Genomic DNA, 16,721 nt, shown 5'->3' with positions numbered 1-16,721 from the left:
TTATCTTTTAAGACAAAAGAATACGAAAATAGTAGTTCTATGGTAGACAGTTCATGAAAGAATAACCCCTAAAATTAGATTCATGTAATATGTAATGGTTATTTTTCAGATTGAATTACCATATTAGTTCTATTGTATTGTTTTCAAGCAAAGCACAATTACCAAAGAAGGCTAACTTACTTGTTTCATTCAAAATAATGAAGTCCAATTTTTTGGAAGGCATTTTAACATCCTGTAGCATTGCATCCAAAGCTGAATTATCTTCCAGCACTCGTAGTTCTAAACAAGTACATGAAACAACAGTAATTCATTTTGATGTGTGGAATTTAGATTACGTAATGCCACAATGAGCAAGTATGAAATGCGATGATCAGATGAACTTTACATACTAAAAGTTATAATCCTTGTATTCAACAGTGAGAATGCTTAAAGCTAAGGAATGCTTAAAGCTAAACACACTGTGGTTTTATTCACTTCTACTTTCCTAAAACCAAAGGAAGAGTGAAACAGGAGAAAATACCTTTGTCATTTGAGCTGCTATGTAGTGTATAGAGAGGCAGTCCGGGACCTGTTAACAGAACCAGGGAAAATATATTTTAATAAGTGTAGCATATATAACTTCAAAAATATCATTATTAACATTTAATTTTGATAGGACACATAATAAATATCACAGTGGGCACAAAGCTTAATAAATGTTTTTTTTTCTTTTATCTTTAAAATAATTGAAATTGGGTGCAAGAAGTATTTCTGGAAAGGTACCAGGATCTGCAGAATGGGGTGGGGAATGGACCTCTACCCTCATAGGCATTCTGGGCACATTATCAGTCCTGTGCCTGATTTCTCACCAGTAAGATAAAGTTAGAAAGAATGAATAAGCCCATTCTTTTCCCACCATTTATATGGAATTGCTCTCTAACACCCCCTGTCAGATGCTATACTCTCTGCTGGACCCATTGCCTGAGCCAGCCTCACCTGGGGGAGGGCTTACTCTCCCCCAGCACCCCCACTTGGAAGTGTCTTAGAGCCAGGAGGCACATCTGTAGTGCCTGACTTGGATAAGCAATTCCTTCCTGGCAGGCAGAAGTGTTTTTCTCACAAGCCCTTATCTTCACTATTTATCCCAACTGTGGGAGTTGCAGAGTAGAAGGTAATGTGTAGCAAAGCCATTCATTTTCCATGCATTTGGATGATAATATTAACTTATAGATTAGCTTGAAATCACAAGATTTTCATAGACCTGGGTTTGGATCCTTGCTGGCTTAGGACAACATTATTAATGTCTCAGTGTTCTCATATATAAGAGGAAGTGAAAACTTGTATTTTATAGTTTCCTAAGGGTTAAACAAAATCAAGTACATCAGTTCTCAGTGCAGTGCATATGACAAAGCACATGCCCAAGAAATGGTGACAAAAAGCAGTCACAGTAAAGAATCATAAAGAGTTATATAATCAAAATGCAAAGAGAGTCAAATCTCTTTTTTAATGTTGCTAATTCTTTTCAAAATATCCAGAATCTATCCAGGTGCTTGTAATATTAGCTATTTAAGAGATAAAGGTTTGAAGATTCTGATTGAAAGGCAGCCCAGGCAGGAAAGTCAGTGAGACACTTATTTATGTCCAATAAACTACAATTTAAAAAAAAAAGCTGTAAGTGATAATGTGTTATCCTTGAGGACAAAAGCTCAGATACAGCATCTCGGCCCTGAGTTCAAGCCCCAAGACCAACGTGTGCATGCATGCACACACGCGCATGTGCACACACATGCACACATACACACACACACATACACACGCATACACAAATCCAGATTAATTCTCTCATCTTCAGAAGCAATGAAACACAGTCTCTGGAAGAGAGTGCTCATGAGGCAAAATCCACCTATGCTTGAATCTTGTAGTAGTTTCTGTGTGACCTCCATAACTCACTGTGCCTTTCCTCCCCCACCCAGGCTTCTTCATTTGGAATACACAGTAGTAATAGAATTAGAAGATAAAGCTGAGTTTTGAGTGACAAGCACTACTCACTGTCTTTCATTTAAGGAATGAGTACCCAAATAATCATTTAAAATCCAACTATATGAGTGTGTGCGAACAAAGGTCTTTCAAGAGGAAGGAAAGATGTTTATACTTAACATTAAATGTGAGTAGACAGAAAAGTTATTTCTAAAGCTCCTCAGGTTCAAAAAGAGTGAGCTGAACAGAGAAGAAAGAATGGGCAATGGGAATGGAATGGGAATGGGAAGGAAACCTTAGGCACAGACAGACAAGCCCAAGAGGACGTAAGGAAGCTTTCTGGAGATGACAACAGAGAATCAAATACACCTGCTGAGGGGTGACAGAGCCACTGTGTCTCTCCCCCTCCCCCCTTCAGCATAAACTTACCTGAACACCTCAGTTGATAATATTTTGCCTGTTTGCTAAATGACACCGAATAATACTGACACCTTTCCGGATTCAGATCACAACTAAGACATGTCACTTTTGTGTGGTCATTAAGTTGGATTCTGTAAAAACCAACAGTGTAATTAAGTATATGATGAAAGAATACATAAAAGAGGAAATTGATTTTGCCAAATTCTGGCTTCAGAGGTATCAAAATAGCAAAAAAATCCTCAAGACCTTCTTCAAATGTGAAATCCAGATACCAATAATTTCAACCTCCTATTGTTTGGAAAAGTCACAAAACATTTAATAAAGCCATGTTGATTGATTTATGAGAAAATAATACTTCCAGCTTAGTGTTATTTAGAACAAGATAGAAACAAAAAAAGTGTAGAAATTGCTCATCAGCTCAAAGACTGAAATCAACAATTTGACAGAACTCTTACTTATAAAGATTTCTTCCTCCTGGCATTCCTTTATATTCATTACTGATGTAGTATCTGGGAAGAAACAAATGCATATTAATTAATCAGCTACATTCCTTAAACTCAAGTCTAGACATGACCAGTATATATGACACCCATTGGGGCCTGCCCAACTTCTACACATGTTCCCTGCCTTCCCCTTCCATACTAACTCCTGAAGTTGTTCCCTTCCTACTCTTTTAAGTTTCTTAACAAACTAAAATATTTGAAAGAAGGGATTCCTTCATTAACTAAAATAACAGGTAAAATTCAAAAGAAATTTTTTTCTAAGGAAGATATGACCATGTAGGCTCCCGTGGCTGATACCTATAACCCTAGCTACTCAGGAAGCTGAAATTTGAGAATTGCTATTTGAAACTAACCTGGACAGAAAACTCAGACTCATCTCCAAATATCTAGTAAAAAAAAAAAAAAAGAAAAGAAAAGAAAGTAGACATTGCACACATGACAGAGTGCCAACCTTGAGTGAAGAAGCTAAAGGAGAGTGTCCTAGCCTTTAGTTTAAGCCCTAGTACTTGCATAAAAGAAAAGGAGAGAAAAGAAAAACATGACTGGATAAGTAGCCTGAAAATGAGCTCCCTGTAGCAATTCAGCTTTACATATTTTTCTATTTGTACCATAGGCTACTAGGGATGGGACCCTCTCTTCGAGAGGGTGCCAGCACCCCATCTGAAAACAGTCTTCAAACACTAATTTGGGCAGTGACAAAATTCCTCGTGGATGAGCCCAATAACGAACCATAAAAGTGCTTAGTATTCTAATTTAAAATAACATTCCCTTTTCTACTGGCTCAGGTGTAGTAGTGGACAGCTTTCTCCAAGCTTTCCATTTAAGAGAAAGGCTACAACACAGGCAGATAAAATTGCCTTTCCGAGCCTGCCAAACATTCAATGCCAACAGAAAGTTCACAAATGCCCTCAGTGATCATGCAGTGTTCAGGACGTTCTGGTAAAAGATGCTGCAGTCACTGTATTGTAAAGCAGGTAAGAGCAAGAGGTAGAGCTGCTCGGTGGCATGATATCAAATCTACTGAACATATGTGAAAATCATTAAGGCTTCCGTATGTTAAAAAGAAAAAAAAAGGATTGAACTCATTCCAAATAGACTACTCTCTTTATTTGCAGGAGGTTTTTTTTCCCCCCTCTTTTTCTACTTCTGTGCAAGGAGAGCATGAATATAAATCGTGGGTTTACATTCTGCTGATGATTTGAATACTCACAGATAATTGCTGGTCAAAGCTTCTATTCCAATGACTTCCCAGGATCCTTTGGTAATAAATGTGCAGTCCTGATTGGGCTTTTAATAAGAGGTTCGTTAGACTCTGTCTCCCTCTAATCAAAGTGAAGTAGAGGATTAATTCATTTCTACCAGATATTCAAATAATTGTGAGCTCTTTTCCTTTTAAAAATGATCTTTAAGTATTTGTGCAAATGGTTTTAATTCAATCTGGCAATTAATGTGAGTGCAATACATCGTGATCATTGTCACCATTTCCTTCATTCTCCCTTGTGATTTCTGTTAGGATCCCACATCCCATCTCACCTTACTCCTATACCACTGAAAAATTTTGAATTAGTCTATTTGTACATATTGTCTGACTCTTCCAAAGTATTTCCACTTACAAGTTAGTTTCAAAACCAGGTCAACCTGGAATAGCATATCTAAGACTACTTACTTTATTTTCTTTTTGGAAATGGCATATGTGTTTGAAACCTTCTTTATTGCTGATGACCTTGTAGAAGCTATTACCATCCCAGGTAAAATGAGGTTCTGCTGGTCTAAACTAGAAAGAAAATAATAGAGAACAAGAACAATCAACCACTAGGCTTGTCTCAGATACAACTTTAGGTTTATAAAACCCTTCCAACACCTGTGTCAAAACTCTAAGATGCATTTATTTGCCAAATAAAACCACAGGATTTCAAAAAGACAACCATCCTACTATGAAATGTGAACAAAATGATCGAACTCATGGAGAAAATTTGGTGAAGAACAAATGAGAGAATGAACATTTACTCATGCCTAGGACTCTTGGTATATAGAAATGGTTACTGCTATTTTGTAGCATCTTCTCTCCATGTAAAACCATGATGTCAAGTGCTGGTGGCTCATGCCTGTAATCTTAGCTACTCAGGAGGCTGAGATCTGTGGATCACAGTCCAAAGCCAGCCCAAGAAGGATAGTATATAAGATTATTTTCTCCAGTTAGCCACCAAAAAGCCAGAAGTGATGCTGTGGCTCAAGTTATAGAGCCCAGCCTTGAGCAAAAACTGCTAAGGAACAGCAACCAGGCCCTGAGTTCAAGCCTCAGCACACACATGCACATGTGCGGTAGTGCATGCATGCCTGCACCCGTGCCCGCCTGTGCACATGCACATACACACAGCACACATACACACACACACACACACACACACACACACACACACATACACAAAAATAAAAATGCTGACTTCTAGCCCCAAGTTTGTGAAACCTAGCATTCATCTTTGCTCAGGAAGTAAATTGCTTCGTTGTCACAAGCATGCTCGCATGAAATAGAGAGACTATTAATTGTCTATTTCAGGTTGGGGGTGTTTTGCAATTTGGGAGAATTTTTGACCCTCTAGTTGCATATATTTTCTTTTGAAAGTAAGGCTTTCAAAAGGAAAGAAAGATACCATAAATGATATCTGTAGCATATTTCATATAGAAGCATTCATACAGTTATTTTTATCAAAAGCCTTTTCATTTCCCAAAGATTATAAACATTTTATTTTAAAAAAGGTTGCACAGCAATATAGAAGAAAAATTTCTTTCTCTTTCAGTTCAATAAAAGACAGTACTTAGAATATAATGTAGTTTGAGTAAGAGAGTGTCTGTCCCAGCCTGAAAGGAATATGTTGCTTTACAATTTCCATTTCCTAGCTACATTTGAGAGCAGGTAGGAGATGGTCTTTTAAAAATGTTGGTTCACTTCACCCTCGATGTTGCCTGTCTCATCAGCTCCCATTTGGGAAAGGAAGACAAATGCTTGCCTCTTCTATTTAGTGATTCGAAATGAATTCATTTATGGAGCAAGCTGAGGCGTGCAGTACACTTGGTGTTCTCATTACAGAGCTCTGAAACACATTCCCCTCTCCAGACCTGTGTTCACAGCCTTATCTTTTTAATACATTTCCCTGTTTCCCCTGGATGGAGTTGTGCCTAGTAGAAATGTGTGAAAAGTGGCATCTGTCTGGTTAAATACAGAGAGGAAAAAACATATTTTTTTCTAAGAGTCGTGAGGAAGTGTAGCATGTCTCTTGCCATGGAGGAAACCACTTTTCATGTTGGCAAACCTCTCCCCTCTGCCCAATCAAAGCCTGAAGAGAAAGGACATGCGAATGCTCCCAGAGTTCTGAGCCCAGCTGGAGTCAGTCATCTTCCTGGACTGTGGCCTAACCTTCATCACCCAAGAGATGTAAAATATTTACATTCTTGTGTGCATTGCTTTATTTCCCTCTCAAAGGACTAATAAAATATTCATAAAAATTAGATGCAATTCATCCTTCATCTTTGTAAAAGGTGTCATAATGGCTGCGGTTCTGTCCTTTACCTGGGGTGGGAAACCTTTTTTCTACCAAGGGCCATCTGACTACGTAAGGCATCATTTGTGTATTGATCAAATTATCAATACAGATGATCACTGAGGGCAGCCATGAGAAGCTTATGTCTGTTCTGTCGTGTATCATGTGATTTTATGAGGCTTCTATGGCCTCTAGGCTGGATGTTCACCACTCCTGGTTATTTATTCCGCAGACTGATAAAAATGTAGTTGGTTATTCTGTGTGGTGGACATGAGATGCAGAAGGGCAGAAAAGCACTGAAAACTTCTAGAGGTCACTATGCTTTCTGAAACGAAGTTCTGTATCTGAGTGCCTAGATGAAGTATGAACTCACATGAATACGATTTCCTCTGGAGAGGTGCAGCGGGCATTGTGTGGATGTATGCTGAGTGTCTGCTAGTTGTAGTTGCATCTCCTTAGGCATTTTTCCAAGCTGCGATGGAAACTGTGCTTTCTGCCTTCAAAGCACATTACTTCAAATATGAGGTCAACAGGCACACTCAGCATCCTGGCTGCCTTTCAGCAGTGCTTGCTTTTTAACTTACTGGAAGCTACAGTTTGCCTAGGGTACGTGTTTTGTGCTCTGTTCCTGATTTTTCACTTGTCTCTTGATTTTTTTCCAAATGGGGATGGTACAGATTGTTCATAAAAAGAGATATTCTCATAGGGAGCATTTCCAATATTTTGAGAAATAGGTCAACTAGTATCTATATTCATGACAAATAATAGAGTCATTGTATAGAAAATTACTCAACTCTGAGAGCTGACCCATATATACATATCTCAAGTCCCATAACTCATAGCACTTACTCTTCCAACCCAGCCTGTAGTACTCATTTCAACATGCTGCTGTGCCTAGGGAGGAAACAAAATATAGTGACAGCCATTTCAAAGGGAAGTAAGATGATGAAATATCTTCTCTAGCCACAACTGGTGGGAAAATAAGCAACTCACTTAAAATGACTGAAAACTCTCTCCACCCACATATTTTCATTAACGTTAGTATTTCTTTAATGTAATTACATTTAATTGTTTACCTTTCTTGCCAGGAGCTTTCTCCTTGCTCCATCTTATACATATATTGTCCTGAAGCTCCACTGATGTCTGTCTGTCTATCTATTATCTTTAAGTAATTGTATGGAGGGTTTCATTTCATAACTGAAGATAATTTCCTTCTCCTCCCCTCATCCTCTCAAGTGAAAACACTGGGAACCATTCTGTATTCCTTTTCTTCTCAAGCTCTCTCGGTCAGCCCTTCTCTTGACTTCTCTATTTGCCTCCTCTGTCACTGATTGCCTTCTTGTTCTTGGCAGGTTTCCTTTGGTCCACTGCCATGGTCTCTTAATTGGAGATGCTGCTTATCATTTTTCCTTCTGTTCTACCATCCACCATGCTAGGCTGCAAACACTCACCCCCACGCCAGCAACAATTCTAGTCCCAACCTGAGACTCTCTCAAGTTAAAACCTTGAAACAACTCCTATTTCTTACAACATAAATACAGACTTTTCAGATGTCACCTGAGCCCAAATTCTATTTCTAATTCTTCAGAATGACACATGAGCCTAATTTTCTATCTCTAGCCTCAGTTTCCATTTCTGTTCCTCTTATCCAGCCCTGGTTACAAGTGCCCATCATTCCTGCATGCTTTCATCTATTCATCCTAGAACCTTTCTACAACCCTTAATTTATATGGGTCTTTGCCCATATCTACTACGCTGTCTTCCCTCTGCTATTTCCTTATTCTGTTCTAAGTGATGATAGCAAAATTGTTATTTATCCCCCTTCGTCTTGGGTGTCTTGAGTAAACCCTTTTATGCCACTATATCCTGATATGATAATGATTTAATTCTCAAGAAGCAAGGATTTGTTGTTTTGTGGTTGTAGTTCTGTGGCCTGATCCAGCTCTACTGAGCTTCAGTCTCAACAGCCCCTGACAGACTAAGTATTTAATGCATGATAAATCTTATGATTCATTTCCTCCTTTCCTTTTTCTTCCTCTTTTTTCTTATATTACTAGTTATTCAACTCAATGGCTCATGATTGGTAGGCAAATAGTCTACCACTGGAACCACTCTCCTCACCCTTTTGATTTTATTTTGTTTGTCAGAATAAGAGCTAGTTTTGGAGCATGATTTTATTCCCCGACTTCTGCCTCCTTAGTAGCTTGGATTACAGGTATAAGCCACACATCTGGTAAAGAGTTGTTCTTTTTTTTAAAAAAATGGGATTTCCAACCAAAACAGAAACATTTTGGAAACAGAAATTATATCTGATTTAAAAAATATGTATGCATGCATCAGCACAGTTTAGAACATTATAGGCAATCAATATTTCTTCCATGAATTAATAAACAAGGGGATTCGTATATGGGCTGTTCCAGAACTCTGAGATGAGAAACAGCACTGTGCCCAGCCAGGATGGAAATAGGGAGGGGAGGTATAGAGACATGGCCCATGGCCAGAAAGGTAGGCATGCTAGTGTCCTTAACAAGTACCAGGAAGCCTCTTCTAAGCAATACCTTCCTGAGGATAATACCTCTCTAAAGAGCTCCCATGGAACACCAGCCTGGCTGGATCTTGCCATCTTCTGGCTGTAACTTCCCAGCACCTTCAGACTGTATCAACAGTGAGTTTGTATCTGTGTTTCTATTTCTCAGGCTGGTGATGATTTATGTTCTAAAATGGTTTCCTGCTTAAAGACATCCACAGGGTGGTGATGAATCAGTGGCCTCTTGATGTTTATTTTGTTTTATATATGTGGCCAATTACTCCCCACTCTCTACATTTTCACTATTAAAACACCCTTCACAGCATCTGTAGCCCCTAGCTCACTTTCCATTTTTGAGTATTATCATCTCATTCTGTCTTTCAGGTTTCCAGTCATGCTTCCTCCTTCCTCAGGTGATCATATGTATAAGTGAAATGATTTGACTGGGAACAAAGATAAAACAGAGTCACATTGGATATCAAGTTACCTGATAGGCAAGACTGACCCAAAGGCTCATTGTTGGACATATGTCAGGGAGAAGAGACACTCAAACTACATTTTCTTCTGGGTGCTGGTAGCACACACCTGTAATTCTAGCTACTCAGGAGGCTGAGATTTGAGGATGGTGGTTCAAACCCAGCCTGGGCAAGAAAGTCTATGAATCTTTTATTTCCAATTAGCCACCAGGAAACCAGGAATGAATCTGTGGCTCAAAGTGATACCCTTGAGCAAAAGAGCTCAGGGACAGGCCCCAGAACCTGAGTTTAAGCTCCAAAGCAACAACAAAAATTCAAACCAAACCTACATTTTCCAATTCCCAATCTTCACTCTCCCTGAGATCACACATTTCCATGATCACATTTTATTTTAGATTCACAATATTCCAACCCAGTCTTACTGGTAAGCAATTCCATGTTAAGTTGGACTTATCATAGTCACAGATGTCCATCACAGAATAGTTCTGAATCCTCCTGAGCCACTGCAAAGAGATTCTTTCTTCTGAGACCCATGTCACATCACACAAATAGTGGTCCCTGGAAAGAAGGAAGGAAAAGATGGAAGGAGGGAGGGAGGGAGGGAGGGAGGGAGGGAAGGGAAGGGAAAGGAAAAAGGGAAAAAGGACAGGGAGTGGAAAAGGGAGAGGGATAGAAAGATGGAGGGAGGGAGGGAGAGAGGAAAAAAGATGAAGAGAGGGGTGGAAACAATGATTTTTTTTCAGAATTTAGGGAGAATTTGTTTCAGACTTGGTACAAGCAAATATTTTATTCAGTAAAAATAACAATCTCATGGAAGAATTTCAAATAGTTAAGTGTACCATTTAATATCATAGGGTGTTTTTTTTTGCATTTTCTAAAGTATTTCTAGCAACAAAAAACCAGCAAAAATATCTGACAGTAGCTTAATACACATAGGTGTAATACCACAGGCTCAGGGTTTCAGATCCACAATGTATCTACATTGTGGTGGTACTCGGCAGTCAAGGGCAGAGATTGCCCATCTCTTATCTGTTCTCTCGAAGGAACAATACAATCCTCCTAAGCCCTCAGATTCTAGCTGTGATTCTAGTATTTTCTGATAATTAGTTTGATGTATTTCTTAGGAGAATTTTTCTCATTAGGAAGAAACTAGAGTTCACCTGTTTGTACTTTACTACTTCTCTTTTAAACTGGGAAAAATCGCGTCACACCTCCACAGAGAATCAAGGTATTGGAATGTCCAATCAGGAACCCACTGAAGATATAAAAGAATCCTGTTGCATTTTTATCTAACTTTATATTGAGATCCTTCCAGCATATCACTTTCCCCAGAATATACCTCTAAACATTTTTGAAACCACTTGAAATGTATGGAACTTATAATTTATATTTCTGCTGACTTCCCTAAAATAATTTGTTCTTGATGGTTTGTTGTTTGACTTTTTGGTTGTTTTTGCTCCTTTCCAAGTGTCATTTTGAGAGATTATTCATAAATCATTCATCTCCAGTGTCTGATCAAAGCCTTGCTTTCATTTTTCAGAAAGTTCTACAAGAGTCTTTCCACCCACCCACATCCTGTCTGGTCCTGTTGCCAGAAGAGAGAGAGAGGAAGATAACCTGCACCCAGTTGCTGTGGGGGGTGGGAGGGGGGAGGGAGCACCCAGTCCTACCCTTTCCTCTCATGTGATTTGTTACAGGGGATCCACAGGGCTTGATGAACTGCCTGGCACACACACAAAAAAATGTGTTCATTAAATTCCTGTTTAATGGCAAAGTCTCAATTTTTGTGGCCTAGATAGCTCTGTCCTTCTGATAGGTTCAATAAGTTCCTGTCTCCACTCTTTCACACTCATTAAATCATACACAATATAGTTACAGATCTGTCTTCATAGCTTAGGATGAAGTACTAAGTTAGCTTTACTAGCTTTACTATTCCCCCCTTTTAAAATTTACTAACAATATTTTTCTTTTTATTATCAAGGTAATGTGCAGAGTGTTAAGTTACATAAGGTAGTGAGGGCATTTCTTGTCAAACTTGTTACCTCATCCCTAATTTTTCTCCTACCTTCCCCTGCCCTGAGTCTCCCTCCCCCCAATTGTACAATTAGTTTACAATCTATTGTCTTGTAAGTACTACTGTTGCATTGGTGAGCCCTTTATCCTTTCTCTCACTATTTTGATGTCCCCCTTTCCTTCCCTAGTTCCAATAAACCTATATATGATACCCACGGTACCAAAATCAGTTAAAGTGACAATAGGGGCTAACCCATAGAGAAGATAAACAAAAGAAAAAAGAAATTATTTCGCATAGTACATTAAAAATAACAACAACAATGATAAACTGCTTGTTTCTATAACTCGAGAGTTCATCATCTTATATGTTCATTGAGCTATTATGATCGTCTACTCCACCTCACCCCAGTAAGAATGTCTATTATCAGGAAATCTAATAATAACAAATGCTGGAGAGGATGTGGCCAAAAGGGAACTCTACTACATTGTTGGTGGGAAGGCAAACTTGTTCAACCCCTCTGGGAAGCAGTGTGGAGTTTCCTAAGAAGGCTAAACACAGAGCTCCCCCACGACCCAGAAGCCCTACTTTTGGGCATCTACCCAAAAGACTACAAGCAAGACCACACTAAAGCCACCAGCACAACTATGTTCATTGCAGCACAACTCGTCATTGCTACAACATGGAACCAACCGAGATGCCTCTCAGCAGATGAGTGGATCAGGAAAATGTGGTACATATACACAATGGAATTCTATGCCTCCATCACAAGGAACAATACTGCCCCATTAGTAAGGAAATGGAAGGACTTGGAAAAAATCATACTAAGTGAAGTGACCCAGACCCAAAGAAACATAAACCCTATGGTGTCCCTCAAAGGGAATAGCTAGTACATGAATAGGCTAGTCATGGTAGAAGATCAAAATACCCCAATAGCTACACCCATCTGATCACATAAGAAGATGCCAAGTGAAATGAACTCCACATTACAGAAACAAGAGTTATACCACTGTTATAATTATTCTCAACATGCCATGTGAAATTGTACTACCTTTTTCTCTTTTTCCTTGTCTTTTTGTTTGACTGATTGGTTTGTTTAGTTTTGTTTCTCTTGTACTCCCTTCCTGTGGCTGTACCCTTGCTACCACTGTATCACATCTGAGTACCCTGGATACTGTCTATACGGGTATTAGAACTGGGGAAGGGAGAGGGAATACCAAAATCAAGAGACAAAGAACAAAAAGACAAACCATTCAAAAAGCAACACTTACAAAACTATTTGGTGTAAACCAACTGCACAACTCTAGGGGTAAGAGGGGAAGAGGGAGGGGAGGAGATAGTAAGTAGAACAAGAAATGTACTCACTGCCTTTCATATGAATCTGTAACCCCTCTGTATCACACTTTGACAATAAAGAAAAAATAAACAAACAAAAAAGAAATGCAAATCAAAACAACACTGAGATTCTATCTCACCTCAGTAAGAATGGGCATTATCAACTAAACTAATAACAACAGATGCTGGCAGGGATGTGGCCAAAAGGGAACCATATTACACTGTTGGTGGGAGTGTAAACTTGTTTAACCACTCTGGAAAGCACTATGGAGGTTCCTCAAAACTATAAACATTGAACTCCCCTATGACCCAGCAACCCCACTTTTGTGCATTTACCCAAAGGATCACAAAAAAATACTATACTAAAGCTACTAGCACAACAATGTTCATTGCAGCACTATTTACCACAGCTAAAATATGGAACCAACCCAGATGCCCCTCAGTAGATGTATGGACCAAGAAATTGCGGTATATATACACAATGAAATTCTATGGTTCTATCAGAAAGAATGACATTGCCCCATTTGCAAGGAAATAGAAAGACTTGGAAAAAATGATACTAAGTGAAGCGAGCCAGACCCAAAGAAACACAGACTCTATGGTTTCCCTCATTGGGAATGATTAGTACATACTATTCCCTTTTAAGTTTAGGACACCTAATGAATTAATGGTCCAGTGAATCTCCATGATTTGCCTTTGCTGGCTGCAGATACTGAAACCAAAGTTCTTCACACCGCTTCAAAGCACTACATCCCACACATTGGGACACCTGTTCAATTCAGCACTCTTATTTCTCCTTAAGAACCCACACATTCCCTAGTCTGGGTTTTCCTGATCTTCTGGATACCCTCAGTTTTTCCAGCCAGCCTCTCTTTGATTAACCTTGCCTTTCATTCTGAAAGGACTGCCAAAGCCTAACTTCTTTGCAAGGGGATACTGGGACTTGAACTCAGAGCCTGGGAGCAATCCCTTAGCTTTTTCACTCAAGGCTGGTGCTCTGCCACTTGAGCTATAGTTTCACTTGCAGCTTTTGAATGATTAATTGGAGATAAGAATCTCTTGAACTTTCCTGCCCTGGCTAGTTTCAAACTAGCTAGTTTCAGGATCACAGCTTCTGACATAGCTAGGATTATAAGTATGAGCCCCTCGTACCCAACACACTCTCACTTCTTTAGGTCTTAGCTTACATGTCCCTTTGTTCACTATGTTTCCTTGGAAAGTTCCTTCTGGTGTCTCCAGCCACCAAAATTTTTATCACTGCAGTCAGGCTACAGCAGCTGACATTGCTTCTCTGCATGCCCTGAGATGAACAGTAGCTTCATCTACTCCAGCTCTCTGCGTGAGCTCAACACAGTTAGATATGAACGTGGAAAGGAAAATAAGATTTATGCTGGGCAAAGAGTGTACTTAGATACTGAATTTTTAAAAAAATAATAAGAAAAGAAGATGAAGCTTTTCAAAATTTGTTTTCTAGACCAGGAATTGAATTTTGAACTTAAAGGCCAGATAATAAATATTTCAATTCTTGTGTTCCACAGATTTTGTGCTTCAGCCACTCTGCCTGGCTAATGATATATGGGTGCAATACATGTAGTGCTTGTGGCTTATCCCTATAATCCTAGCTACTCAAGAGTCTGAGATCTGAGGATTGAGGTTCCAAGATAGCCCAGGAGTCTGAGAGACTCAGGTCTCCAATTAAATAACAAATAGCAAGAAGTAGAGTTATGGCTCAAGTGCTAGTGCTCAAGCCTAGAACAAAAAATTTAAGCAAGAGCCCAAGGTCATAAATTTAAGCTCTAGCATAGCATCAAGAAAAAGAAGAAAAAGAAAAAGTACTAAAAAAGAAGGAAAAACTTCCCCCAAACAACAGTAAGAACAACAAAAAAAAAAAACCCACAAAACAAAAAGCAAACAGTGTCTATATTCCAACATAAAGCTAAACTTTCAACTTTATATAGTGATGTAAATAACTATATATAATAAATATATATTACATACTCGTACATATGTACATATATAGTTATATTATTCCTAACTTTTTAAAAAGATAAAATCATTTTTATTTATTGATGATGCAAAATTGGGTGACAGGCTAGATTTGGACATGGCCCTTGTTGGGCTAACCTAGGCTATATATCTTATTTGTATAGGTGAGAAGCCCTGTGGACAGTCCAATGGAAATGAAGCACCTTTCTCTGATGGAGTGGGGTTCACTCACATACACAAGATTATAGAAGATGCATGAGCATAGATGAGGAAGCTTACTGTTTGTACACTGTCCTAGTGTTAGAGGGGGCAGGCAAGGAGAAGAGTGAGTCTTTCAATAGCTTTATCTACTAACACCATAAATTTCTAAACCTATGGTTTAGAAATCAGAAGTATAAAGCAACATTTCCCCACTAGAAAACATTGTGTAATGGCATGTGGGAAATCAGCCAGGAATCTCACATGCATCAGGACTTTCCCTGCCCATTTCTAGATAAAGGTTAATGAATCTGGGCCCTCTACTACATTTGTCACTGTCCATGACCTTGTGTGTACTCTGTACCCTGGGAAGGCTTAGCAGAGTTGTAGACAGTCACTTTTGAATTTTCTTGTAAACATACTTCTTTTTAGTTGCAGCTCTGAACCAGGACTATGCTAAGTCTGAGACGTTAGAGTCATAAAAAAGAAGTCCACCAATGGCTCAACTGAACCTTTTTTTTTTTTTTTTTTTTTTGCCAGTACTGGAGCTTGAACTCAGGGCCTGGGCTCTCTCCCAGAGAGAGCCTCTCTGTGCTCAAGGCTAGCACTCTACCACTTGAGCTACAGCACCACTTCTGGCTGTTTCTGTTTATGTGGTACTGGAATCATATGTAGGGCTGCATGCATGCTAGGCAAGCACTCTACCACTAAGCCACATTCCCAGTCACATCAACTCAACTATTTACTATAAGGTTTAAGTCTCACTTTAAATCGGAAACATCCAACTCCAAGGATTAGCATCATCACCTACACTTTCAGGCTACTGATTCTATTTTGCAGAGAAGGGAGAGAGAGGAGAGAGGAGAGAGGAATGTTCGTTTTGTAATGTTTGTGGGAGGGTGGAAGAGGGCCAACACCTGCAGCCAGGCCTTCCTGTGAGCTCAGACCAATTACCTGGGTGAGGCATAGTGACTCAACAAGTTCCTCTAAATTTTGAAGTTGTATTTGCCTAAGGGGAATTACCCCTCACTTTAATGCTAAAGCAAGGAGAAATTTCTGGATATAGTAATAAGTGTTCACACCCTGGTGGTATTTTCTCTGTGCCAGGAACTATTCTAAGTGCTTTACATAAAGCTCATGACCACTCTGTGAGGTAGGCACCTTTATAGTTCATGTTTAGTAGATAAGAAAATATAAGTGCAAAAAGGTTAAGTAACTTGCCCAACATCACTCAACTAGAACGTTATGGGAGCTAGGATTCAAATGAAGCAAGTGACTGCAGATTTCCTGTTCAAACTTGCTCCCACTATGGAAACTGTGCCTATTCCTTGGGGCAATAGTACTAGTGGCTTCACTCTTTTGCTTCTTTTTATCATCAAATTCCTCATGTAATGAAAATAATTTTTTTCCCTAGAGAGATGCATGGGAACTAGATTTTATAAGGCAAATCATAGTTGAATAAACCAAGACAGACTTGCTTTTGAATGTCTTACCACAGGCATTCTCCTGTAAAGTGGCTGCCTGTCCTGGCACTGTGCCTTGCAAAGAGTAGGCATATCATAAAGGTCTTTCAGGTGATATGGATGGCCCTAATTTGTATAAATCTTTCATTTGGGACATAAAGAATACTTAAAGTAAGATAGGTGTTACTAACTGGAAAAAAATACTGAAAGGAAAAATACCACTAATAGCAACCACAGACTATGGAGTGATTAATTCAGCAAATCACCAAAGGATGCAGGCATAATGCCAGTGCTGGTCTTGGGCTCC

The 16,721-nt window shown here is 39.1% G+C and overlaps 1 protein-coding gene across 1 annotated transcript in view; it reads right to left on the bottom strand.

Annotated features, from left to right (window-relative positions):
• The window catches only part of Dpp4 (dipeptidyl peptidase 4), an 87,908-nt gene that overhangs the window by 27,254 nt on the left and 43,933 nt on the right, over positions 1-16,721 (bottom strand). Inside the window, exons 11-18 of the mRNA XM_048345328.1 lie at positions 9,844-9,979; positions 7,268-7,312; positions 4,546-4,653; positions 4,090-4,166; positions 2,832-2,885; positions 2,386-2,507; positions 521-568; positions 181-279 (exon numbers count right to left, since the gene is read on the bottom strand). Of these exons, the coding sequence (XP_048201285.1) occupies positions 181-279; positions 521-568; positions 2,386-2,507; positions 2,832-2,885; positions 4,090-4,166; positions 4,546-4,653; positions 7,268-7,312; positions 9,844-9,979 (689 nt within the window). The remainder of the gene's footprint in view (positions 1-180; positions 280-520; positions 569-2,385; positions 2,508-2,831; positions 2,886-4,089; positions 4,167-4,545; positions 4,654-7,267; positions 7,313-9,843; positions 9,980-16,721) is intronic.

Source organism: Perognathus longimembris, chromosome 4, assembly GCF_023159225.1.
Source record: "Perognathus longimembris pacificus isolate PPM17 chromosome 4, ASM2315922v1, whole genome shotgun sequence".
In the NCBI taxonomy this organism is placed as follows: domain Eukaryota; kingdom Metazoa; phylum Chordata; class Mammalia; order Rodentia; family Heteromyidae; genus Perognathus; species Perognathus longimembris.
Note: the sequence above shows the minus strand (reverse complement) of the source record. Positions and strands in the feature narration are given on the sequence as shown.